The sequence below is a fragment of the Pholcus phalangioides genome, unplaced genomic scaffold, assembly GCF_987345545.1.
Source record: "Pholcus phalangioides strain wild (caught in Gottingen) unplaced genomic scaffold, Ppha-v1.0 ptg000002l_1, whole genome shotgun sequence".
In the NCBI taxonomy this organism is placed as follows: Eukaryota; Metazoa; Arthropoda; class Arachnida; order Araneae; family Pholcidae; genus Pholcus; species Pholcus phalangioides.
This window is the reverse complement of record NW_028301595.1, coordinates 7995311-8022826: the sequence shown is the minus strand read 5'-3', so window position 1 is coordinate 8022826 and position 27516 is coordinate 7995311. Positions and strand designations below refer to the sequence as shown.

The 27516-nt window shown below is 41.3% G+C and overlaps 1 protein-coding gene across 1 annotated transcript in view; it reads left to right on the top strand.

Moving 5' to 3' along the window:
• LOC149089322 (receptor-type tyrosine-protein phosphatase kappa-like) overlaps positions 1-20976 on the top strand; it is a 35637-nt gene extending 14661 nt beyond the window's left edge. Inside the window, exons 5-16 of the mRNA XM_089237890.1 lie at positions 1677-1774; positions 1881-2006; positions 3198-3352; positions 7141-7276; positions 10503-10652; positions 10829-10928; positions 11704-11780; positions 11888-12019; positions 15018-15146; positions 15259-15446; positions 18638-18773; positions 20649-20976. Of these exons, the coding sequence (XP_089094016.1) occupies positions 1677-1774; positions 1881-2006; positions 3198-3352; positions 7141-7276; positions 10503-10652; positions 10829-10928; positions 11704-11780; positions 11888-12019; positions 15018-15146; positions 15259-15446; positions 18638-18773; positions 20649-20714 (1493 nt within the window). The 3' untranslated portion in view covers positions 20715-20976. The remainder of the gene's footprint in view (positions 1-1676; positions 1775-1880; positions 2007-3197; positions 3353-7140; positions 7277-10502; positions 10653-10828; positions 10929-11703; positions 11781-11887; positions 12020-15017; positions 15147-15258; positions 15447-18637; positions 18774-20648) is intronic.
• The last annotated feature ends 6540 nt before the right edge of the window (positions 20977-27516 follow it).

Below are 27516 nucleotides of genomic sequence, written 5' to 3'. Positions count from 1 at the left end.
TTAAGTGACCCGCGGTACAATTTCAAAGCATTTAAGCGACCCATGGCACATTTTGAGATCATTCAAATAGGCCCGTAGCACATCTTCAAATACAAATACAAAGCCTCCTAGTCCTACAAAGCCTCCAAAGCCTCCTCCTCAGATCACTCAAGTGGCCCGTAGCACGTTCAGAGATCACTTGTGTGACCCGCGCCACATTTACAGATCAATTGAGTGACCCACGGGAGAGTTCCAGAGCACTTAAGCGGTCCGTGGCACATTTAGAGATCCCTTTTGTGAAACAGTTTTAGAGCACTTAAGCGGCCGCAGTGCAGTTCTACGTCACTCAAGTTACCCGCGGGACATTCCCAGATTATTTAAGTGATCCGTGGCATACTTATGGATCATTAAAGTGATAATACGCACGGTACAGTTCCGGAGCACTTAAGCGGCCCGCTGCACATTTCTAGAACACTTGAGTGGCCCGCTGCACATTTCTAGAGCACTTGAGTGGCCCGCTACACATTTCTAGAACACTTGAGTGGCCCAGACACATTTCCAGCTCACTTGAGAGCTCTCGTTTTTGGTACACCCAGCAAGATGCCATTAAGAATATCTCATATTTTTATAAAGGGTAGTTGATGACGTAAGCATCATCCGAACCCCCCCTCCGTCCCTTGTCATCAAAAGTCACCAAATCCCCCCCCCCCCATCGATGCGACGTAACACTTGAACACACTTACAAACGGTTAAGGAATTCGCTATTGGATAACGATGGCAGGTGTACGACAGGTGCACAACCTCCAGTCCGCATAGGAGTTCCATCCATTTCCTCTAAGGTTCCATCCAGTCTACGAAAGCTGTTCCAGTAGAAAAGTGTCAATGCACACAACACTATTTTAAATACCTAGACTGACCATATTTCTTTTATAAAAAAAAAAATACGGGATATCGCCAAAAAAATGTTGTCAAAGCAAGTTAAAGGTACCAGTTACAGCCGAAAAAATTGTCAAAGGCAAGTCAGGTTGTAGTGAAGTATAGCCAAAAAAAGTAGTTTTAAAGGAATGTAAAGTTGCCATTTATAATCAAAAAAGTAGTCAAAGGCATGTGGTGTTACCAGTTACAGTCAAAAATTCCCAAAGGCAAGTACAGTTGTCAGTTACAACCGAAATTTAATTCAAATTTAATTAGAGTTGCCAATTACAGCCAAAAAAAAATTTGTCAAAGGCAAATAAAGTTGCCAACTATCTTAGGATTGCTGAAAAATTGCCAAAACTGGGTATTGCAGGTCAAAAATGTAATTCACCAAAAAAAAAAAAAAGTTTATGTTTGACAAATATATGAGATGAATATATTTGACTATAATTAATTATGATAGTCATAATCATCATAACGTAGCTTATATGTGAAATAATCTTAATTCCTTATTTCAAAAATTCATCTAAGCCTTGTTGGAAATAAGGGAAAAATAAAGCACATTTTTTCTGAGACATAAGGACGGTCGAAATTACGGTAATGTTCGGTAAAATACGGGGCATATGGTCACTCTATTATATTATATACAAATATCTTCCCCACTATTGGCAGAAACAACCGCATGTCTGGCCCGCAGACTGAAAAGGTTGTGCACCTCCTGCCCCTATAATACATTGTTACGCTCGATGAATTCGAAGTGATTATTATACTGTCCCATCTAGGTCCCAACGAGTTCACGATAGCCGATTTCTGGAGGATGGTTTGGGAAAACGACTCTTACGTCATCGTCATGTTGACCAAAGTCTTCGATTTCATAAGGGTCAGTTCACATACTTTTTTGTCATTCGGTGTGATTCCGTTCAGTAATTTCGCTGTGTTAAAGTAATTCCGACAACTTAAAATTGTACGCTCTTTGTTCTTTGAAGGTGATGTGCGTACAGTACTGGCCAGTTGAATTGGACCACCCGGAGAAATACGGAGACTTGGAATTGACGTTGTTGACGGAGGAGCAGCTCGCGAATTTCTTCATCAGGACGCTCAAAATCAGGAAAGTAAGTCACTCCGCTTATGGAGGGATTGATGCCGTTCTCTAATGTTCGTTCGATCCAATGGCGTCGGGGCCGAGGGTGAACTAACCCACAGCGTTTCGTTGTCGGACTCGTCGAGGAACCGTGTTCGAACCCTACCGGCGGCGCAATGGTGGTTGACCGAAGTTGGTCTTCTGCGGTTTTCCCAAATTCGAGGCGCGAATATGAACCGTTCCGCAGACCTACAATACGATACTTATAAAACTTATAGAAAAGGAAATTCAAGCACATTTGCTATTTTCACTTCAAAATATGGAAGGCAAGGGGTGACGCCAATCTTTCTCAGGGGCGAGCTGGGGATATCGATTTGTGTGCCTGTTCTCAGGCTTTGAAGTACAGGGTTTGCACAAATGAAAGACCCGATTTTGAAAATTTACACATTTACAAAACTATTAGGTGAATACGAGAACCGATTACACATAATATAATCTGTGATACATAAAAATAAAGAAAAGCATTCACAGTTTTCAACTTCACTCAATAGATGGCAGCATTTCCGTAGAACGCAGCGTCTGAAATTAAAAACGGTGACAATGAGAGAAATAAATTTTTGTGTATTAGAATATGCAAGGGATGATTCTGCTACTTCTCTATGCAGCGTACATTTAGAAATTCGTTACTGGACAAAAAAAAAAAAATAAATGTTTCAGTTACTGCGTTCTTTTGAAGTACTGCCATCTATTGAGCGCAGTCGAAAAAACTTTTAATGTTTTTCTTTATTTTTATGTATCACAGATTATATTATGTGTAATAATTTTGTAAATGTGCATAAATTTTTAAAATCGTGTCATTTGTTTGTGCACAAACCCTGTAGTTCTTTTATAAGTGAAAATATCTACTAAACTATTTTGAGGGGCCGCAGATGAATTATGAATCGGGCAAGGTAGCCACTGGGGGACAGAAGATTGAGAACCACTGTGCTGGGATAATCAATGGAATCGGTGCTGCGTGTGGTCAATAGTATTTTATTGGGCGGTAATAAGCACTGAGCATTCCCGCAGCACATACAGGTCTAAACCATCCTTCCGGCGTCACTGGTTCGATCTGATTAAGGTGATTTCAAAGGAGTGTTCTAGATCTGATGATGTTATGCATAAAGTAAGATGGATGGGTAAGTCAAGATTGCCTACATGTCTTTTTTTTGTACGTCACCAGGAAGGCGAAGAGGAACGCGAAGTCGTGCAGCTGCATTACACGAGTTGGCCATCGCACACTTGTCCGTTTCCGAGTGCTTTGCTGGAATTCCGACGCAGGGTGAGAGTCTTCATGATGCGCTATCCCACCAATGGACCTGTCGTCGTTCACTGCAGGTGAGCATAATCATGTCCTCAGGCAGGCAGACTACCGTTTACTATTGCCTACCGTTATTTATTCTTTTTCACGTGTTTGAATACACTGTCTTTCATTTTTATCCTGTTTTTAAATTTCACCGCTTCATTCATTAGTTAATTATTTAATTCAGTCATCAGTGCAAGGAAGCAAAAAAAAAAAAAAAATCTGCGTGAGAATCTCGCGTGATAGAAGTGAAACTTCTAGGTTGTTTGATCCCTTCGCTTACAAGCGATTGGCAACAAATTCTGATGATCTTCATTTGGCGAATCGGCGATAAATACGGCACCCATGTCCTAACCTAACAACACGTCAGAAAAAGTAAAACGGAAAAACAAGTTGAAGAGAAAAACAAGGAAATAAATAAAGCAAATGAAAGCAGACAAGAAAATAAGAGAGTTGGTAAACAAAGTAGATTCTCACCCTACCTGTTTTCTTTCACTCTTACATGTATATAGTAGAAAGATACAGCTATCAAATAAAAAACACGACTTTTGTGATTTTTCGATTGAAGTCGAGAGATGGCCGGTTTTTGGTTAATGCATCGCGTAGAAAAAGTAAGTATAGCATGATATTGATAAATATTTTTTGAGCGATAATAATAATTGAATTGTCAAGTTTTCTTCCAAATTTTAACGGTTGATGCTTGTATGCGGTAAATTAACATTAGTAAGGGCCCTTTCACACGGAGCGGATGGGTCCGGAAGAAGTTTTAACAATTGGAATATACTGCGCCTTTCAGACGAGCCGAAAAATCTCCGCACCTAGGAAATGTTCATGCGGGTCCGGACGTCGTCCGCATGTGTCAAAACCTAAGTACGGGCTCCGCATCCGCACATAGAAGTTTTGACAATAGGTTTATTCGGAGCTATTCACACGATGCGGATGCGGAGCGATCCTCATCGTGTGAATTTCACGGATTTTTCCGTGATTTTTCACGGAATTTTTTTAATTATTTGCCATAAATATCCTTAAAAACACCATATGATGGTCCCTGCTCATTAATATAATGTACCTACATACGTCTATCCCTCAGTTTCCTTCTGAGATGGAAATATAGCAACTTTAACTGCCTTTTGTCCATATTTCACAATTTTATACAATAAAACCTGCCAACAACGGCCACTGACGGGACCAAAATTATAAGCCGTTCTGTTCATTACGAATATTTAATTGACTACATACTTTAATAACTTTCAAATTTAATTTAAGAATTTTAATTTTTTTCTTTTTAAATTTTTAAAATTATTTAAAAATATAAATATCTGAAATATTATTTTAAATATTTGTTATTTTTTTAAACTTTAAAAAAAAAATACTTTTATTAAACAACGTTATCCACGTACGGTGTTCACTCAGGGCCGGATTAAGTCGTTTGAAGGCCCTAGCACTTGAATATTTTTGGTGGTTCCCCCGATACCTACAAGTATATTTTACTTGATATTCAGTCTATAAACTTGAAAAAATGAAATTTTATATTTCAGAAGTGAGACTAATCTAAGGATGGGATTTCACTCTAAAAGGTTTATGAAAGTTATTTTATAAAACTTGAAAAATGTAACCAATAAACACATCTGTTACATTCGAGAGAACTTAACTGATCCGCCTATTGGTTGCATTTTTCAAGTTTTATAAACGAACTTTTATAGTGTAATCCCGGCCTAAGACAGAATTGTGATGTGAATATTTCTAAGCACAGGCATTTTGAAAGTCTCTACCCCTCTCCTTTTTTACTACTTGCAAATTCTTTGATATCTCGTGAATTTGTTTTTCTTTTTTTTTGGAACATCGAATGTTTTGGATGTTTTTGGATTTGATTTTTTGAACATTGGATATCTTTGGAATTTTTCTTCCATATTTTTCCGAAAAGACGGATTTTTTTTTTCAAAATATTTTGAAAATATTTGAAGACATTTTCTCCCATCGACTACTTGTGAGGATCGAAATGAAGACATCTTTATTCCCATATTCTATGTGGTTCTAGATTAAACCACCAAAGAATGGCTCTAGGCTGCCTATGGCCACTGAATCAGGGGTGAAGGTGAAAAATAATTACAAAAATTGCGAAAAAACAGTTTATATGCACGAATTTCGAACTAAAGATGCGGGCGATTCGTCCGCATCTTCAGCGCTCGTTTAAAAGGGTATGCGGACCCGCGTCCGCTCCGTGTGAAAGGGGCCTAAGATGCGGAAGAAGGAAACCCAATTTGATACCGGTTTATATATTTTTTAATTGCAAACACAAAAAGTTTTGCGCATCTCTTATTAATGCTAGTGTTTACCGCACACAAACACCAACTGTTAAAATTTTTAAACAAATTTCACATTTCAACTGATATTATTGCTCAAAAAGTATTTATCAATATCATATTACATTGACTTTTTCTATGCGGTGCATAAATCTGGTAACCTAGTCCTAACCTAACCGCACGTCAGAAAAAGGAAGGAGAAGGGGGGGAAAACAATATATAAAAAAACGGAAAAAGTGTAATAGATAAGGTAGATAAGAGAGTATACAGTAGATTTCTCTTCTCATCCTCACCCTACGTGTTCTCTTTCGCACTTACATGCATAAAGTAGAAAGATACACGTTATATGTGAGCGAAAAAAATCATTTATAAGGAGTATAGAAAGAAAGGAGGGAAAAAAAGCAGCTTGAGTTTTTATAGAGTTGTTATAAAGCTTTGCGATGGTGAAGAAAAAACAACGAAAAATGGAACTTTCTTTTATTTGAATTCCTTTGACTATCGTTTGGACGCAATATTTCGTCCCATAATCGTCGTAAAGGGGTAAAGACGCCTATATATATATAAAAAAAATGTTCAGTATTTCTCTACTCATTATCATCCCCACAATTTGATTCGTCACGAATTATTATTCCCCCCCCCCCCCCACTCCAGTAATTTCATAATTTGCGACAACATCAATCAAAAAACATATACTTTTCTTTACCGATATGCCTCGCTCATTACAAATCACCCCAAGGGAGACGAGGTAGTCTGTTAATTGCATCCAAATGAAATATGTGTGTAGTCGAAGCCAAGGGTGCTCAACCTTTAGGAGAGTGTGGGCCACTTCATCAGTTTGTGAACGTGTCGCGGGTCACTTAACTGATTTGTAAGAGTGTCGCAGATCACCTAAGTCATCTGGAAATGTAGCGCGGGCCACTTGAGAGATGTGGGATTGCACCGCGGGCCATTTAAGTGCTTTGGAACGGTGACTCAAGTCACTTAAATGAGCTGTAAATGGGCCGCGTGTCGCAAGTGATCCGAGAATGTGCTGCTGGCCACTTAAGTGATGTGGAATTTCACTGCGGGTCTCTCAAGTAATGTGGAATTGTACCGCGGGCCAGTTAATTGATTTGTGAAAATGCCGTGGGTCACTTAAGTGATCTGGAAATGTGCAGCGGGTCCCTCACGTGACCTGGAAATATTCCGTGGATAACTTAAGTTATGTGGTAACTGCGTCGCAGTCTCTCAAGTGATATGTAAATGTGTTGTTTAGTTCATTTTTACAAAATTGGGTTTGAATTCGCGTGCCACATCAGATGATTTCGAGGGCCACATTTAGACAGCGGGCGTTGGGTTGAGCATGCAGGGCTTAAGCTTAGCTGTCAAAGCTTAATTGCAATATACGTGCGTACGGGCTGACCAAGTATCAATTTGCGGCCCTGGTGATGGTCTATTGAATTGAATCGCTAGCGTGTGCGCGTGCGCGCGTGTCACTATCAGCTGAATTCAATCGTGTGAATATTTTCTTCTCTCTGTAGTGACGGATGCGGACGTACCGGATCGTACTTATGCATAGATGCGAACCTGGAGCTGGCCGAAGAGGATTACGTGTACGATGTGTACGGGTATACTAAACGCCTGAGGCAAGCCAGGAGAGGAATGGTCGAAAACGTGGTAAGTAACCGAATAGACATTGAACACCAAGAGTGTCGCAAATCGAAGCACCTTCACACTTGAAATGATAAAAGAGTATATACTTTAAAGAAACTAGTGAAGCTTGGCTGTGTGACTCACCGATTGGTGATGCTGAGCCTAGAGTTCCGGGCTGGCTATATTTGTGCAAAGTGTCACTTCGGTGTTATAACTACAGCAGCAAGCTGTTCCGTATGCCGTTTAATAATTAGACGTCTCTTTGAACGTAGAACAGGTTTTTTCACTCTAAGCGTACGAACATAGTGCAAGCGGGTTTCCGATTCTGAAAATTCACGAATGTCACGTGTCTGCGCCGTCACGGATCGTATATAAAAAATTGAATTTCAGGTTTCTTAACCAATCCGTAACGGCGCAGGCTTGCAGAATCGGAAGCCCGCTATGTTCGCCCCCTAAGATGGAGGACGATGAGTCCGCTCTGTATTTTCGTCACTTCAGCTGAAACCAACTCTCCACGTTCATTACAACTAATTTTGATGGGGATTATCCCTCTCCAAAGACCACCAAAGGGTCCGTGGACTCCTTGTCAAGAACGTTTGTGAACTAGATCATAGAAAGCGAGCCGTGGTCGTGTTAAAACTAAGTTATGCAATTATACTCAGTTCAGAAAGGCACCCTTGTGCGGTAGTCTCGTCATAGTGACTAGCATCCGAGGATCCGGGTTCGAATCTCACCGGTGGCACAGTGGTGGACGGTTGAAGTTGGTTTTCTGTGGTTCGCAGCTTCGATTCGTGAATGTGAGCCAATCTTCGTTATGAAGGCTCGCCACAGAGAGCAACAGAGCTTCAACGGTACAAATATTCGATCATGACGCTCCACTTTAGTTTGAAAAAAATAGATAGCAGCGCTATACATTCCCGCATATCACTGGATACGCATTCAGACTGTTAGGTAGACTCCCGGAGCTCACTTGGTAGTAAATTGTCCGTTGTGAGAGTTTGCACATGGCACAGAGTTTGAGCCAGGTTTCAAAGGAAAGAAGGACCAGAAGAAAACATTAGCATTGTCTCTACTCATTTAAATTTGTGGAACTATATAATGTGTCACCACTCACAAAATGAAATGTAAAAACAGTCAATCCTCGTTAATGAGTCACACTTGGGAGAGCAAAAATATGACTCAGTAAGCGGAGTGACTCGTTAAACGGAATAAGCCATAGCTGTGCCAATTACTGCCTGAGGACAATTGGGACTTCCAAAAAGTGACGCGGTAAGCGGACCAGACCAGCATTAGACTATACCCCCCCCCCCATGCCCAGAGGGCCGATTGTGGGATTAAAAACGGGCCAGGTTGGCCTATGAAGAATAGGAAAGAAGAGACTGTGTTTTGAAAGTCAGAAAGTGTATGCATGTTTGTGTTGTGAATGAGAGAAAGAATTTGTCAAGTCCGGGTATAACATCATGGCCTTCAAGATTTATGCCTGGTAAAAAGATTTATGCAGTAACGTGTTAACCGGGTGACGCACTAACGAGGTTTGACTGTATTACAATTTCGAATGCCAATAGTGGCCAAGAATGAATTTAGAAATCCCACAACCTTGGAGTGTCAGAGTGACGTCATTCTATCAACACCGGACGCTAACGAAAAAAATAATCTCTTTCTCGTTAGCCCCTATCAACGCATGATCAAGTAGTACAGATAAAGAAAGATAAATAACTATAATAGTTATAACTATATTATAGTTTCTGTAGAAACCGAATCTAGAGGAAAGAAAGGAAAAGAAAGAGAATATAAATTTTTATATATATCGCTAAGAAACGCGAGAGGCGATGAGTAGCTAACTGTTATAATTTTTAATAATTTTTTGCAGCTTTAACAATTGCATTCCCCGTAATTGTTTTGTTTTTATGTGTTTCTGGGTGAAATATGAATGCCCATAAGTGTTTTTCTTTATTTCGTGAGGGGTTGACACCTTGGGACCCTTTCCTTGTTAGATGGACCATATACCAGCAAATATTACTGGCACGATTTGAGGAAAGGTTTACCCTTACAGTGGCAATCCCGAATGTTCTCGTGTTCTTAAAAACCCTCTCCCAATTTCTGCAATCCCGAGCCCAGCTAACTCTGCCCAGAGAGCATTTTCGTCTGGTAACACGTTTTTCTTCCACCGCCCTGTCAATCAACTGCCAGTGCAGTGGGCGGAGTCAGCTATAGTTCAAAGTCTGATAACAGAAGTGGAGAGAGTGGGGGGGGGGGTTTCTTTCTCTTTGAAGTAGTTTACGATTATGTGTACAGCATGAATAACAGAAAACTATAGTTTTTTTTTGTTTTTTTTAAACTATTATATTTTGTGTTCGAGGGGAAAAGCATTTATCAGCTCCCGCAATCAAAAAAATATACCACCTCTGACAATAAAGTTCGGTGAATGAAGTCAGAACGGCCGATCTGGCAACATGCGTAGCGGCAGGTGTTGACCATCTGCTTTAATCTTTATACAGCTTTGATCTGCCGCCACCGTTGTTCAGTTGAGCGTCGTTTGTGTTCCGTGAAAGACTTGTTTTACAAAGTGCTTGTTTAGTGCGTTCTTACCTGAGGGAACGACGATGAATGCTGCAAGGTACATTGAAATTTTGACCCGTTTCATGAAACGTCTACGCAGGGTACGACCTCAGTACGCACAATAAGGTTCATGGTTTCTTGTTCACGACAATGCTCGCCCTCACACAGCCAATATCGTTCTGGCAAAAAAGGGGGTGGTGCAAATTGAACATCCACCATACTCGCCAGATCTCAATCCTCCAGACTTCCTATTCCCACGACTCAAACTCGCTTTGAAAGGAAAGAGATTTGACGATATTCCTGACATCCAACGAAACGTGACGAGGCTTTTGAACTCCATCCCAAAAGAAGACTTCTTGCAAAGTTTCCAGGACATGTATAGGAGATCTCAGCGGTGCATAGTAATGGGAGGTGACTATTTCGAAGGACAGTAAGGTAACTTTCGTTAACATTTCATCTACGTTAATGTTACAGGACTATTCACCGAACTTTATTGTCAGAGGTTGTATATATATTCTTCTCTTGAAAATAGGTAACAATTTCTAGAAAGTTTAGTGATTTTTACTGTGGCAGTGATAATGCGGATGAGGAAAATTTTAAAAACCGCCTAACGAGTTAAATAATATTTCGGCGTTTGTAGGTTCTATGCCCGTTTGGAAATGATTTTTTTTTTTCCGTGTAATCTGAACAGGAACACTACAGGTTCATTTACGAAACCTTGGAAGAAGCCAACATATGCGGCTCGACGTGGTTTCCAGTCAACGCCTTATCCCAGCAGCTAAAGTACAAGTCTTTGAAAAATGCTTTGACGGGTGAAAATGAATACCAAAGAGAATACCAGGTATATTTTGACACGTAAAGTGCAATTTCTCTGAAAGAGGATTCCATAAGGTTTTGATTTTCTTACATTCAATATCAGCTGCGAAATATTTTTGAATAACGTGTGCCATTTTTTTTAAACTAATACAGTATATCTTTTTTTTTTCAAATGCATTATTATTTTTTCTGTCGTTACAGAAAGTCTGCAAATTGGCGTCGAAATTATCGATTGGAGATTGTGCCGGTGGACACCGGCCGGAAAACCGAGACAAGAATCGAGACGTAGCTATCGTTCCGCGTAAGTCGATCATTTCTGTACCTATAATGTGTGTACGAGAGAACGTATGTGACACACACACACACACACAAAATCATACTGTTGTACCGGCAAGCGTCGATAATGCTCGTCAGTGAGTGAACGTCCTCATCAGTTGCATCAGGGCCGGAGCTGTAACTGATCCCTCTCGGCAATGGCGTAATGACCCAGGGTCTGCGAGTACTCATTATCAACAATGGTGTTGGAGCACAGGGCCAAGCCATTATACCTCCTAAATACATATATCTCTAGGAGGTAATGGCAAGGAACCCCAGAGTTAATTCGCACATGAAATTTCCCCATATAGAACTCAAGTTCACCCACAAATGCGTCTAAAACACTTCCGACGCCCCCGCGTCCTAAGCTATGCCAAGATTTTCCGGAATGCAATGTCAAATGTTTCCAGTTGTTAAATTTTCAAAAGCATCGCTGAGTAAACATTTTAATGCGATAATAAATGTCGTACTCTACATATTCAACGCTCTTAGAAACTTGCGGCGTAACCTCTTCAAAGACCTGTTAATTTTTTTTTTAAGGTGTGAGCTGTATAAAGAATTTTAATGTTTCCTATATCAAATACCCCCACTTAAAGGTCGAACTATCAAAACAGAACAATTCTGTTGGCTAATCATTTTTTTTATATTTTTACTTCAATTTTGAAATAAACCGTAGAATTTTTAGTCCTCTTGGCTACTTTTGGTGAAAAAAAAACCACATCCCTGCTCTCAAATATATTGATATTCTCTATTTTTGGCAGCCGATGAATTTCGCCCTTACCTCACATCATTCCAAAGCAATGACAACACCGACTACATCAACGCGGTCTTCGTTGACGTAAGTGAACTCTAATGTGTTTTTTGTAATTTTATTTGTGTGTCGTACGATAATTTTTTTTTAAAAATTTGATCGTGATTTTTCCTCTCGTTATTGTCCGTATAAAGGGCTATACCAGATCGAAAGAATACATCGCCACCGAATGGCCTCTTGAGAGCACTGTACAAGATCTGTGGTCGCTGGCCTACGACCACGACTGCAATTCCATCATCGTTCTGGGCAGCCCGCCTCCTTCGAGCGTGAGTTTTGCCGTCTTTATATTTCCGTGGTTTTCACTCATAATTTGACAAGTTTTAATCATACTCCAGCGTGAATGAATCGGGAATGAAATTTTGAAGGAGGTAGCACACTGTATAATTCAAAAGCGTACGCGATGGGGGGGGGGGGGAGGAATAGGACTCTCGTGCCCCCTCACCCAAGCCAACCAAAAATTAGAAAAAAATTTCATATTTCTGTGAAAAAATTAAAGTATCGAAAGAAAAGTTAAGTCTTGTAAGTTCTGATTCGGCCTTTATCTCATCAACTATTCTTCTTAAAAAAAGGGGTATGGTTATAATTTTAACCCTTACTCGGGTGCTCTATATTAGACGGATCGGAGATAAATATGGTAACCTTGTCCTAACCTAACCGCACGTTAGAAAAAAGAAAAAGGGAAGAAAAAAAAGTTCAAGAGAAAAGGAACAAAAAAAAAAACGAAAGAGTAAAATAGTATAACAGATAAGTTGATAAAAAAAAATGTAGATACAAATTAGGTTTCTCTTTTCACCCTCACCTTACTTGTTCTCGCGCTGTTTCACTCTTATAAGGAAGATACATCATATGTGGGAGGAAAAAATCACTGTCAGGGTATACAAAAAACCGAGAGGAAAAAAAGTTATAGGGTTGCAACAAAGCTTTCCGATGATGAGGAGAGAGAAGAAAGAAAACAGAAAGAACTTCTTTGAAGTTATTCCGCTGGCGTTTGGACGCAATATTACGTCCTTGATCGTAAAGTGGTTAAAAATTACTCAAAATGTGTTCAGAATTTCACAGTTCTCTGTGCTAGTTTCGACAGTGAAAATGCAGTGTGTCATAAAATAAAAAAACGAATTTTTGTACGTTCCTCCTGTCCCTCGACTTCCAATTAGAAAGTTATTTAGAGTGTCTCTCCCGAGGCCACAAAAAAACCTTCCACGTTTCCAAATGCAATATTCACTAAATTGTTTTGACTGAATTCAAAATTCGGAGAAAATTTGGAAAAGAACGGCATACATGAGTGAAGGAAACGTTGTCCGTTAGTTTAAGCTGTTCTTTCCCAACTTTTCTCTGATTTTGAATTCAAAAATATCTCAGCAAATATTACACTTAGAAACATGGGATTTCTTTTGCTGGGATCAGCAGAGACAGTGCGAAAACTTTCGAATTGGAAGATAGAGGACATGCAGACCGTATAAAAATTTAGATGTTTTATTTTATGACACAGTATTTTCCCCCTCTCGAAACTGTTGCAGCTCCTGAACACGTATTGAACATTTTTTAAATTAGAACCACGCCTCTCCGATGAACGGTTAATGAGATAAAGGCTATATTGAGACTTACAGGGCACCCTGTATAGCATTTTAATCATTTTCGGTCAATTTAAATGCTTTTTGAAGGGTGGTAACTCCAAATTTTTCATATGATATTGAAGATCGCAAATAAGAAAGCAGCTCATGTATTGCGTCGATAGTTGTGAGAGAGAGCCATTACTAGATGCACAAATTTTCGAAAGCACTAGTCAGTTTACCCCAATAAGGCTTTCGGGTTCGTTTTCAACAATTTTTGATCATTTTTGCCGCATCGCGGCCATTTCCTGCACACGAGGGCTAATTAGACAGGGTCCTACAAGTCATTGCCGATTCCGAACGGCAGCGTTCAAAAATTTTGCTTTTTTCATTTATACCCATTGAGAGGTTGGTGCGATAACCCCCCTCGGTGTGCGACTCCCTGCGGTAGCAATCTTTTTCTCTGGTGATGTCGCCGATTCTGTTGTACTCCCGTGTCAGGAAAGTTTCTGACAAGGACGAACCGGGTATCGAACTCACGTCACCTCTACACATCCTTTGGTACATTAGGCGAGTATCTTATCGACCTGGACTACCGCGCCCTCCATCCCGTCATACCTCTCACGTGACGCGCTCAAACTTCACCCACTTTAGAGCAGTGGTTCTCAAATGGAACGCCATATGGTCTTCGGTGCTGGAACGATCTAAGGGGAAGCCCAGAGGATTATACTATACACTGTGTAGTACATTACCAGAACACCTTGTATATTATGCAGGGTGTTCTGTTAATGGACCGACAAACTGAGAGGGTTGTTCGTAGGCATCAAGAGGAACAAAAATTGCAATGGAACATGACATCGAAAACCACGTTGAGAGGGTGAAAATCGCAAAAAATGCATACAAATACAACACCACAACAGGCAAAATGCCCAGCGAGGTGGCTGAGAAAAAGATGCCCATAACAAATATGGATGTCATATATTTCAAAAATAAAGCAATTTTTGAAATATATGTATAGGTGTGCAGGCTCTGAGTCCAGAGGAGACGAAAGGTGGATGTCAGTTGATCGCTGAATGCGTTCTCTGGGTTCGCTCACCATATCTGACGTGGGCAGCGTCGTGAAACTTATGCGCTGGGGTAGGATCACGCACTGCGGACGACGTAAATTAGCGCTATTATGCGGACGACATCAAAAGCATACCTGGTGTCTTCGAGAGCGTCCGAGAATCGTTTTTATGTCGTTGTAGACCGTGTAATAACGTCAGTGGCCGTCACTTCCAACAACTCTTGTAATAATTAATCAAATAAATCTTTTTGTAGTTATTTTTGTACTTTTTGTCGTTCCAGCGTGACGTTGAAACCTGCACGCGTTTTTCGCGATTTTCACCCTTTCAACGTGGTTTGCGGCACCATGTTCCATTGCAATTTTTGCTCCTCTTGATGTGTCTAGTAACAACCCTCTGAGTTTGTCAATCCATTAACAGAACATCCTGTATATCCGCCCACTGTTGTTAGAGTAAAAAAGACAAGTGATTAAAGGGCCAAAGAGACTTGTAGCAGACAGAAAACAGCGGACATTCGATTTAATAACGTCGTTGTTATCCAACATTGTTGGATTTAACGCAACGAAGAAGTTTCAATTCTGTTCTCAAGAAAATATTTTAAAGTAATCATTGGAATGAAAACTGATCTATACTTTTCCAATTGAATGTAGACTTTCCCAGCGTTTTGGCCGACGGCACGCGAGAAGAGGAAGAAGTATGGGCCAGTGTTCACCGTAGAGTTGGTGTCTTACAATCACTACCCCAACATCAAGACATGGATATTCAAGATCCTAAAGAAGGTAACCGAGATTTTACGCTTTCACCGAAGTTTTTAGGACAAACAAAAAAAGGGTTAATATATATGCAGTTACGATCTGAGACTATCAATCTATTTTAAATCTTGATCTTCAGGTCGTCTCGCTGACCGAGTTGATGGCAGGCGTCAAAGCAGAGCCCAAAACGACTCAATTGTTCCAGCTGACGTGTTGGCCTTTGGGACACAAAGTTCCTACATCGACCAACGCGGTCGTTGAATTGATGAACATGGTCGAGAGATGGCGGCAGAGATCGACTTACGGACCAGTTCTAGTCGTATCCACGTAAGTTCAAGTTGTTGACCTTGTTATTCATTATTATCACACCAGTCGCACGAGTCGAGTGTACACATTAATTTATGTACAGGGTTATCATAAAATAACTTTGACGATAAATGAGCTCCTTGGCGGCCGCAAAAGTCTGCGAATGTTAATAATGAAATTCAAGATACACGTGTTTCCGAATATGCTCTCGAGAATAAAAAGAAAAACAAAGCTCCAGCTCTTACGGTCACAGCAACAAAATTTCGAAAAATTCAAACGTCGACACTCGCTTTTATGCATTTCAAAGTGATTGGTGAAGTGAAAAATTATGAATGACGTTGTAACGGTACCAGTACAACCATAAACGCCGGTGCAGGACGCGGACAAAGATCTCACCAAGGGGCTGGTGTGCTAACCACCACTTGGTGTAGCATATGGTGCGGCAGTGATGCGATCTGCATCGGTTGTTTTAACATGTTTCTTTGTTTGCGTCTAGCGCCGGTGTTTATAATGCTACAGGTACCGTGCCAACTCCATTCATGGTTTTTCACTGCGCCAATCACTTTGCAATGCATAAAAATGAGTGATGGCCATCGAATCTTTCGAAATCTTTTGGCTATGAATATAACCGTGAGAACAAGGGTTCTGTTTTTCTTCTCATTCTTGAGCGTATACGTACTCTGGAACACCTATTTTTGCGGCCGCTGGGAGCTCGCAGGACCGCAACTAAAAGCTTGATAAGCCGGAGCAAGCGCACATTTTGGTGCCTCCCGTAATGTTGAAGGAGAGATTAAGGAGTAAAATTTGCCCTAGCTTTCATCCAGCGCCCGAGGCACCAGACCCCCCCCCTGCCCCCGCCCCCTTCCCAGTTGCGTGCCCGGGGGATCGTATATCGGCAAAGATATTTACATGACCATCCTTTACCTATTACCTATAAAAAGCGCACATAGTCAACGTAGCTCCAACATATTTTCCCCCTTTTATTTCGCGTATACTATTTTCCTGTCTATCACTTTTCGAAACCAGTTTGTATTTATTGCCCTTACAATTCGATTCGACAATACAATGCCTTCAGAAAGTTTTGTTTTTGTTTTTCAAGATGTCCCGGTTTTTATCAGGATTTGTCCCGTTTTCTCAGTCGCGTGATCTGGTCACTCTATCCTAGGTCTATGCCTGCCCAAGTCCGATCACTGATTTTAAGTGTTTCGAGTCCACATTCCTTTTGAATTTTCGCATTTTTCTTTCAAAATTTCGATTTAAAAAATTGAACCGCTTTCGATATTTTTTATGCAAAATATAAATCCATTTATAGAGAGATAGATGGCTTTTTCTCAGCCCAAGATATCAAGGAAACATTTATTTTCTGGATATTATGCTGAGGTGAACTCGGAAAGAAAAGTCATCTTGCCTCCGCCGGGACTCTAACCCAGGCCCTCTTGCATACCGGGCAAGCATGCTACCATCTACACGACCGGAGACACGACCCTGCCTTCGTTTACTGTTGTGTGAGGCGCTGAAGTAAAGACGTAGCCAACTTCAGGAAATGGCCCCCCAGGTGGGACAGGTTCCGAATTCACCTCAGCATAATATGATTCAAGCATCCATTATCTTAAGTTACGACCGGGCATGTAAATTTTTGGAGATTTGTCCATTCCTGTTGCGAACTGGATCACAAAGAGTCAGTATCTTTTCACCTTTTCTGCGGTTTTTTAACTTTAAGGTGTGAATTCGGGCGAACCGGTCTCCCATTTAAAAAAGCCTCTCAGCCGACAGCAGAAAGGCCTTCAACATGACACTTACATAACATTAAAATTCGAGCATTTATCGTCTTTGGTTCAAAATATGCTAGACAGATGGCAACACCAGCGAGAACACAAAACTAGCACAACTCTGACAACATAAGTACGTTAGGGCCACGCATATACACACCGACCCGCAACACGTTAGTCAAGACAGGTACAAACTGAGTCACAGATGTCGGAATCTTATGTTGCGTCCTGGTCAACTGAGTCGCAAATGGATAGACCCTCCATCAATGTACGTCCTGGTCAGTGTCTAGAACAGTGTTTCCCAAAGTGGGCAATATCGCCCCCTGGAAGGAGATGGAAATGTCCGGGGTTGGTATGAGCTTTGGTTCTAGTATAGGATCCTATGGGTTGGTGTGAGTTGAGGGGACAATGAGAAGAAAAACTTTTTGACCGGGGGGGGGGGGGAGGAGTAATGGAGAAAAAAGGTTAGGAAACTATGGTCTAGTCCAGTGATTCCCAACGTGGGCGTTAACGCCCCCTGGGGGTGATTGAAAGTTCTAGGAGGCTGGTAGAAGTTACGGATATAACACGGGATTATATGGGTTAGATTGCGTGAGGCGTGGGGCAAAAAAGGTTGGGAAACACTGGTCTGTATAAACCAGTTTCCTAGTCTAGACTCTAACTAGACCGTTACAAACTGAATCCGAAATGGCCGTAATCTTATCGCGTTGCGTTCTCGTCAAAGGGCAATGGTATGAACTAAGTTACAAATGGATGAATCAAATCTTGTTGTGTCCTGGTCAAGGTGTAGAAAGGTCAAACGGTCAGAATATAGATTTATGCCTTGGTCAAAGTCTAGATCAGTGCAAACTTAGCTACAAAAAAAAGATGACCACCAGAAATCGGTATGAGACATAAAAACTACATTGGGCCTATTATTTACATGGATTATGATTAGGCCGACACCATATTTCATAGAAATACACGAAAAACGAGACTGCCAATTTTTGTCAAAAGTTACCAAACATAAAAAATTACAATTATGGCAAAGATATTGAATTGGCGGGAAATGTAAGGCTACTGTAAATCGCAGTTAAATGAATTAATGTATTTTCGAAAAAAAAATCAGCATTGTACAGTATAGTCGAATCCCATTATAACGAACTCCGCGAGACCGAACTCCGCGCCACTTCGTTATAATGAAATTTCGTTTTTAAGGAATTCCAGGTTTTTCGCATTATTCTTATGTAAATTTATCTGGGGGGGGGGGGGATTATAAAAGTGTTCGTTGAAACGAGATTTTTCGCTATAACGATATTCGTTAAAACGGGATTCGACTGTAAATGACAATAATTCGAGATTAACCTCCATATTTTTTTGCCGTAAAATTATCATCATTTTACTTTATAGAAGGCATGAAAATAATCTTCTCAGTGAAATACTTTGTCCTCATTCTTTACGCAGGAACGGTCGCGGCCGAGTTGGCGTGTACTGTGCGGCGTGCGTCGCCATTGAGCAAGTCGTACAGCACGGCGAGGTGGACATTTTCCAGGCTGTCAAAACTGTTCGGAGACATCGGCCCCAACTCATCGAGAACATGGTAATGAGCAAATTTTGCCGCCCTAGTCTCTAATTTACATTTTAGACTCCCAATTATAGATTTAGAAGTGAAAGGGCGTGGGTTCGATCAGCACCACCTAGAGATAGAAGGCCTCTCCACTGTTTGCCGTAAACGTCATTCAGACTACCTAGCAAGTTTGTCGCATTTTGAAATACAGCATCCCGTTTCGTTTCTTCTTATTTTGGCGTAAAATCTTCTTGATTGGCTCACAAATACCGCATAGAAATCGCCAATTCTGAGCCTGATCATTTCTTTTCCTCACAACGATGATATTGACACGAGCAGGGAATTCTTTTTCCCCCTGAATATTCTGAGGGAAAATGGACTGCTTACTGACGTCACAAGCAGACTGCAGACTCCTTCTATCTCTAGGAGGTGCTGGTTCGATTCCCCGCAAAGGCAGTTGAATTTTCTCTCTTTCCATCTCCGCAACAGCCAGTTGTTAAAAACCTTCGTATGGATAGCGGAGAGTGACGTCATCCTTTCATTGCCATTCTAGTCTACTTTTCTTGAGAACTTATTCCTAAAATTTGCCGCCCTTTTAGCTATAGCCCGCTTAGAACCCCGACCCGCCCCCCCCGCCCCCCCCCGCCCCCCCCCCAATAAATATGACCCGGTCTCTACGTCACTATTTTGATCGTTCACATGCTTTCATGCTCATGCTAGGTCACTCAGTAACGTGCTTCTTCGCTCTCTATGCAAAGGTGGATTAATGTTTTCTCCCCATAAGTCACTCCCATACTTACACACTCTCTAGGTCACTCTTTTGGTTGCTCATTGACCTAGCCCCTCACTCTCTATGTCACTCTTTCAATCACCCACTGTCTGACCACCTCGCTCTCTTTGTCACTCTTTTGGTAATTCATATGTTTGAACACTCTTTAAGTCACTCTTGTGATCATTCACTTACCTGTGCCTTGCTCGTCAGGTCATTCCCCCGCTGACGTACTTTCTAGGTCATTCCCCCTGCTCATACACTTTCTAGGTCATTATGGTGGTCACTCTCTGACCTGGTTCATACTCCTGTGTTGTTGTAATAAATTATTGCGCTGCCGTTTGGAATCGACAATAAATTGTAGGTCCCGGTCTAATTATCCCTCGCGTGCAAAAAATGACCGTGTCGCGACAAAAATTATCAAACAATTAAACCGGGTGCATTTCTCTCTTGGTCACTCACGTGCTTCTAAATTCTCTGGGTCACTCCCATACTTACACACTCTCTAGGTCAATCTTTTGGTCGCTCATTGACCTAGCCCCTCACTTTCTATGTCACTGTTTCAATCACCCACTGTCTCACCACCTCGCTCTTTTTGTCACTCTTTTTGTAATTCATATGCTTTCGATCATCCCCTAACCTGGCACCTCACTCTTTCAGTCACTGTTTTGATCACTCACATGCTCGCACTCTAGGTCACTCTTCTGGTCGCTCATTGACCTAGTCCCGCATTGACTTTTACGCTCACATATACGCTTGTACACCTTTCTATGTTACTCTTGTGGTCTCTCTCATGCCTGCACGCTCTCTAGGTCATTTTTTTGATCGAACACTGGCCGTCCACTCGCTCTCTAGGCAGAGCTGAAAATTTATGGTTTTTCCTCCATTCTATTCTGATTTTCTTGGCTACCCATTCCTGGAATTTACTGCCCTGGGCTATAGCCTGCTAACACCGCCCCACCCCGCACTTTTAAATACGTTTCTGTATCACAAACACTCTCAGGGATACTCTGGGCAAGCATTCCCCTCACCTCACCTTATGACACGATCTCCATAATCACAGTATAGTAATTTTGCCTAATATATATAAATTTCATTACTGTTTATGTCTTGAAACTGATTAGATCTTAATTTTCCAGACCGAATACAAGTACTGCTATGACCTGGTTCTGCACTACGTCTTGCATTACTTACAAAACTTGTGAGCTATGAAGGACAAGCAAGTTTTTTTTTTTTTAGGGATGTGTTTGTACTTCTATTTTCCGCATATAGATGGCGCTTCAAGATAGTTTTATCTTGGAATTGGACTTTATGGGGGAGGGAAACAACATAAACATCATCGAAGCAACTTATGAGAAAACTATTTTTTTGTGTGTTTTCATCTCCATATAAAATTTAGGGTAAACTGTTCATAATTCTCATCTTTTTTTTGTATGAAATGCGAATTAAAGCTGACATTGTCACGTGTATTTGTGTATTTCATTCTAAAATTTATCGAATCGCATTTTTTTTTTATCGTCATCTTTGATAATACGCTTCGTTTCAAATACGTACGTGAAAAAAAACGGGACATTTTTATAAAAGCAGTCGGGATGGTCAGATTTATGGGAGCATGATGGAATTATTTTCTTTGGCCATCACCTCACACATCGACACTAGGTGCACCACACCATAAACTGATACCGAGACGAGGGCGATCGCCTTCCCCCCCCCCCTCCCCGTGCAGTGAAAAAGAATTCTTATTAGCATAAGTGGGAGGGCGCAGGTGGAAACTCGCCACCTCCGTTTTTCTATACACACCTTCGGTCATTCTCCCATTCGAGAAGCCTTTATCCGCTTGAGCTCCATACGTTGTCTCACACTTCAGACACTGGTCACTCTTCACATATTGCCGACACTTCAGACAATGGACGCTTCACATATTGCTTTCCTACTCCTCCTTATCAGATCATGGCTCGCCGCTCTGTCTCAAGGAAGAGACATGAGAAGGTGGTTGAAAAAGACCTGGGCCATGCTGGCAAAACACACACACACACATTGCAAATTTCACATATTTTTCAGAGACACCACACACACTAGCCACCTCGCACATTGCCAAGACTTCAGACACCGGACACTTCACACACCGCAAACTTCAGCCACATTGCATCACCGGCAACTTCACACGTTGCTCAGACTTTAGGCACCGGCCACTTCACGGATGCTATCTTAAGCGCATCGTGGGCTCCCGGGCCAAGTGATTTTTCTGAGGCCCCATTTCTCTCGAAGCCTTCGGACCGTGTCCGGATGAGCACATGCGGGAAAACAGCACTGCACTTCACATATTGTCCAGTCCTCAGATACTGGCCCCTTCAAATATTGCCCAGATTTCAGACGCCGGCCACTTCGAACATTGCCAAAATTTCGGACACCGGACACTTCACACACTCCAAAAAAGACTTCAAACAGGCACTTCACACATTGCAACACTTTTTTTCTTTCAAACCGACGGAACATATATTTCGTCACATTCATAGGCGTACCCAGAATTTTCTCAAGGGGGAGGGGGTTCAATTTTTTTTCTTCTTCTTGGGGGGGGGGGGGGTTACGTTTTTTCCTGCAAAATAACACTATAATCTCGGCTTGAGGGGGGGGGGGGGTTGGAACCCCAAACCATCCCCCCTTTGCGTACGGTCACAATTAACGTTTTATTTTCTTATTTCTACCATCTCAATCCGCAATTAACAGTAGCGTTTTGTTTACCGTTATTCCCCACATTTTCTACTGATTTCAGTCATAATTGGCAGTTTTTCTTACTTTTGGCATCATTTTTGTATGCTGCATTTGGCGATTTCTCGTATTTGCTGTATTTTTGTCCAGGAAATATGGCTCGTCCTGACATTTTTTGTAAAAATGTCCCGTTTTCAGCGGAGGCTAATTTTTATTCTTTATTTTAAAATCACAATGATTAAAATTGTTTTCTCAACTTGAATATTATATGTATTATGACTATAATTATGAATATTAATCTCACATTAGTGGCGACTAGTCACAGACAATTTTTGGAGACCCCGAATTTGTTTTGCGTTTTATGATAAGGACAGGGCCCGATTTTCTCATTGGGAAGATTTCATGATTTTGGGGCTCCCAAAATTCAAACAACGTTTATAATCATTGACAAGCGTCTTTGACGTAAGTTGCAGGGGATTTGTGCGTTTTTGCATCTCCCCCCCCCCCACCCCATTCACATCACAATCGGATCCTGAATATATTAGTAAAGTTGAAAATATTTATGCAGTGAGCCCAACTGAGATTTTTTTTTTACGTTGAAAGTCCTCATTTCGCTCCAGCAGTTGCCATCGCCAGTCGTTTAGTACAATTTGTGAAAACTTATACCCTTTTTATTTACTTGTTTGTACAATATTGTTGGAACTGAGGCCTACACAAGATGATGCGATTGAAAGTGACAAAAGGTACTGTTTGATATTGAAAAACGGCGATATGACCGCAGGAAAAGATTGCTACCGCAGGGGGTCCCAATCGAGGGGTTAGCGCACCAACCTCTCGGTAAGTATAAAAAATTGGCTGCCGTGTTCGTAATCAACAATAAATTGTATGTTCCGGTCTAATTAGCCCTCGTGTGCAGGAAATGAGACAGGGATGCGACAAAAATGATCAATGATATTGAACAAAAGACTAGTAATGGGGGGAGGGGGCGCTTGACAATAGCGTCGGGGAGTTTGTTCCATTCCCCAATGGTATGAGGAAAGAAGCTGTATTTAAAACAGTCAAGTGGAAGCAAAAATATTTTAAGGGAATTGTCGAGTCGTCGAGAGATGTAGGATGGTTTGGCTTGGATACCAGAAGTATCAAAGTTGAGATGACAGTGCAAAATCTTATATAACAGGGTTAATCGAGAAATGAGGAGAGGAGGGGGGAGATTAAGTTCGTTTTTAAAGATCAGACACACAGAAACAAAAGATGACCAGCAGTCGTGGACAAATCGGTGCAGAGGAAGTAGAAAATATTTGTTGAAACATTTTTGGTAAACGTGGTCAACATGTTTGTTTCAACGTAGGTCGGCTGAGATTATGACACCGGGGTATTTAATTTGAGAAACTTTGGATAACGTTAAATTATTGAATGAAATAAAAGTATACAAAGAGGAAGTAAAATTAGCGGGTAATTCTCCTATGAACTGTTTTTGGGATATTAATAGGCATCTGCCATAATGAACACCAGTCAGCGATGGAAACCAGGTTATATTGGAGAAGTTCTTGATCAGATCCACTGTGAATAAATAATACGGTAAATTGCGCGCAGTCATCGGCAAATTATCTAGTGGTGCTGTTGAGGTATTCTGAGAGGTCATCGATGTAAATTAAGATTAATAACGGAGAGAGGACCGAACCTTGAAGGGTACCAGAAATTACGGAGGCGGTTATCATCTTTAAAATGGACACACTGTTTACGATATTTTAGGAAAGCCTCCACCCAGTTAAGTAATTGTACGTTGAGACCAAGATTAGAGAGCTTAAGGAGAAGTCTTTCACGGGGAGCTTTATCATAAGCTTTAGAGAAATCTAGGAAAAATAATATCAATTTGTAGGTTTTTATCTCGAGAGGTCGTGGATGAAGAGGGCCAGTTGAGAGGTAATCGAGTAACCGATACGGCGGATTTTTCCTTTCTTTTTTAGATTAATAACATCTCTGGTGATCCACGGATTAAGAAACTACTTGGAAGAAACTGTTTTTAATTGGTGCTGTAGACAAGCATTTGTCTATAATACAGTCAAACCTCGTTAGTGCGTCACCCGGTTAACACGTCACTCCGCTTACCAGGTCGCTTTTTGGAAGTCCCAATTGTCCACAGGCAGGAACTAGCACAGCTATGGCTTACTCCGTTTAACGAGTCACTCCGCTTACTAAGTCATATTTTTGCTCTCCCGAGAGTGACTCATTAACGAGGTTTGACTGTACATTTGAAAGACCACTTTCAAATGTATTATAGACAAATGCTAAAGGGTTTGTATATTGTTAGAAGAGAATATCGGGTAGGAAATCATTGTATAGTGGGAACAAAGAATATTTTACATTAAGGACCGTTCAAGTATTACGTAAGCAAATTTTTTAGCCATTTTGACCCCCCCCCCCACGTCAGCAAAGCTCGGCAAAACTCTGACCCTCTTCCCCCCTTGTCAGCAAAATTTCGTTATCAGCTCTGCCCCTCTCAATCCTAACGTATATTGGTGGGATCAGAGACGTAGAGACGTATACAGGTGGGGGGGGGGTTAATTTCAATGCTATGTGAAGAGTAAGAACTCAAAATTTATCTTTAATAAATTCATTGCGACCTTCCCTCTAAGCCATATAATGATAAATCGCATAAAGACCCTTGGCCCGCGGACCAAATATGGCCCTGGGGGTTCTCTGATGTGGCCTGCCAATCCTCAAACCTAATTTTGTAAAAATGAACTAAGCGACACATTTACAGATCGCTCAAGTGTCCCGATGTGCATTTCCAGAGCATTTAAGCGGCCCGTGGCACATTTTCAGGTCACTTGAATGACCTTGGACACAGTTCCAGAACACTTAAGCGATCCGTGGCACATTTAGAGACCCCTTGCGTGACATGTGACGTAGTTTTAGAGCACTTAAGTGCACCCCAGCGCGGTTCTACATCACTCAAGTTACCCGTGGCACATTCTCAAATTATTTAAGTGATCCATGGCATATAATTACAGATGACTTGAGTGATGCGTAGCACAGTTCAACAGCACTTAAGCAGCCCGGACACATTTCCAGATCATTTGGATCCGCGAAAAATTCAGAAATCACTAAAGTGGCTCTGTAGGGCACTTATCAATAGGGGACAATGTTACTTCAAGTGCCCACAAGCTATCGAAAGGTTTTTTCTCGATTTTGGCTCACCGAGTAAGATGCCATTAAGAATATTTCATATTTTCATATTTCATGACGTAAGCATTATTCAAACCCTCCCCTCTTGTCATCAAAAGTCAGCAAATCGGAAACCACTCCCCCCTCCATTGATTAATACTTGAATGGCCCCTAAGTGGATAATTTGTTAATCAATTCTTTGTTAAAATTACGTTTAGGGACGAGTTTATTGGAAGAAGGGAGGTGGGGGAAAAATGAATTAATGGGATATTCTGGTCTCTGAATATACTATTTTCCAACATTATATTCTGACTTAAAAGGTAGATGGCAGCATCGGTATACGTGGGTAATTATTTCCGAGAGCCCGGAATGGCATATATACACTGAAGAGCCAAAAAAACTGGTCCACCTGCCTAATATCGTGTATGGCCCCCGCGAGCCCGCAGAAGTGCCGCAACACGACGTGGCATGGACTCGACTAATGTCTGAAGTAGTGCTGGAGGTAATTGACACCATGAATCCTGCAGGGCTGTCCATAAATCCGTAGGAGTAAGAGGGGGTGGATATCTATTCTGAACAGCACGTTGCAAGGCATCCCAGATATGTTCAATAATGTTCATGTCTGGGGATTTAGGTGGCCAGCGGAAGTGTCTAAAGTCAGAAGAGTGTTCCTGGAGCCACTTTGTAACAATTCTGGACGTGTGGGATGTCGCATTGTCCTGCTGAAATTGTCCAACTCCGTCGGAATTCACAATGGACATGAATGGGTGCAGGTTATCAGACAGGATGCTTACGTACCGGTCACCTGTCAGAGTCGTATCTAGACGTATCAAGGGTCCCATATCACACCAACTGCACACGCCCCATACCATCACAGAGCCTCCACCAGCTTGAACAGTCCCCTGTTGACATGTAGGGTCCATGGATTCATGAGGTTGTCTCCATACCCGTACACGTCCATCAGCTCGAAGTGATTGGAACCGAGACTCGTCAGACCAGGCAACGTGTTTCCAGTCCTCAACAGTCCAATGTCGGTGTTGTCGGGCCCAGGCGAGGCGTAAAGCTTTGTGTCGTACAGTCATCAAGGGTACACGAGTGGGCCTTCGGCTCCGAAAGCCCATATCGATGATGTTTCGTTGAATGGTTCGCACGCTGATACTTGTTGATGGCCCATCATTGAAATCTGCAGCAATTTGCGGAAGGGTTGCACGTCTGTCACGTTTAATGATTCTCGTCAGTCGTCCCGTTCTTGCATGATCTTTTTCCGGCCGCAGCGATGTCGTAGATTTAATTTTTTACCGGATTCCCGATATTCACGGTACACTCGTGAAATGGTCGTACGTGAAAATCCAAATTTCATCGCTACCTCGGAGATGCTAGGTCCCATCTCTCGTGCGCCGACTATAACACCACGTTCAAACTCACTTAAATCTCGATAACCTGCCATTGTAGCAGCAGTAACCGATCTAATGACTATGCCAGACACTTGTTGTCTTATATAGGCGTTGCCGACCGCAGCGCCGTACTCTGATTGGTTCCATATCTCTTTATTTGCATACACGTGCCTGAAGCAGTTTTTTTGGCTCTTCAGTTTATATAATAACCTTTATAACACCATCCGCTTTCTTCCTTTTCACGTTCTGACCATCAAAGTTTTAAGACTTTCTTTCGGCGCTTTACTGGAGCGTCAACCTGAATATGGGATGACCATATAACGCCGTACGTTACGGGACGATTTTTTTTCGTTTTTTAATTAGTGCTTCCGAAAATATTAATTTTTCAATTTCATCAAATTCATGTAAAAATAATTCAATTTCATCTCTAGTTGGTATCTCCTCCATTTGAATAATTAAATTAATGACTTAAAATTTTCTAAGGAGGTGTCAGAAGTTGTCATTATCTTAAATATTTGTTATCTTAAACGTTTCGTTTCGTGGAATTGATCTTAATCCACTGGAATATGCAGTTGTGTTTCGTTTTTCGCGGATTGTGATTTTTAATCATAATTGCTAACTTTGGCACCATTTTTGGCGATAATCGGTGATTTCTAGTATTTGGGAATTCATTTTAATCCACTGCAATTTGAAGTAGCGATTCATTTTCGGCGATTGATGATTTACCAGTAGGTTT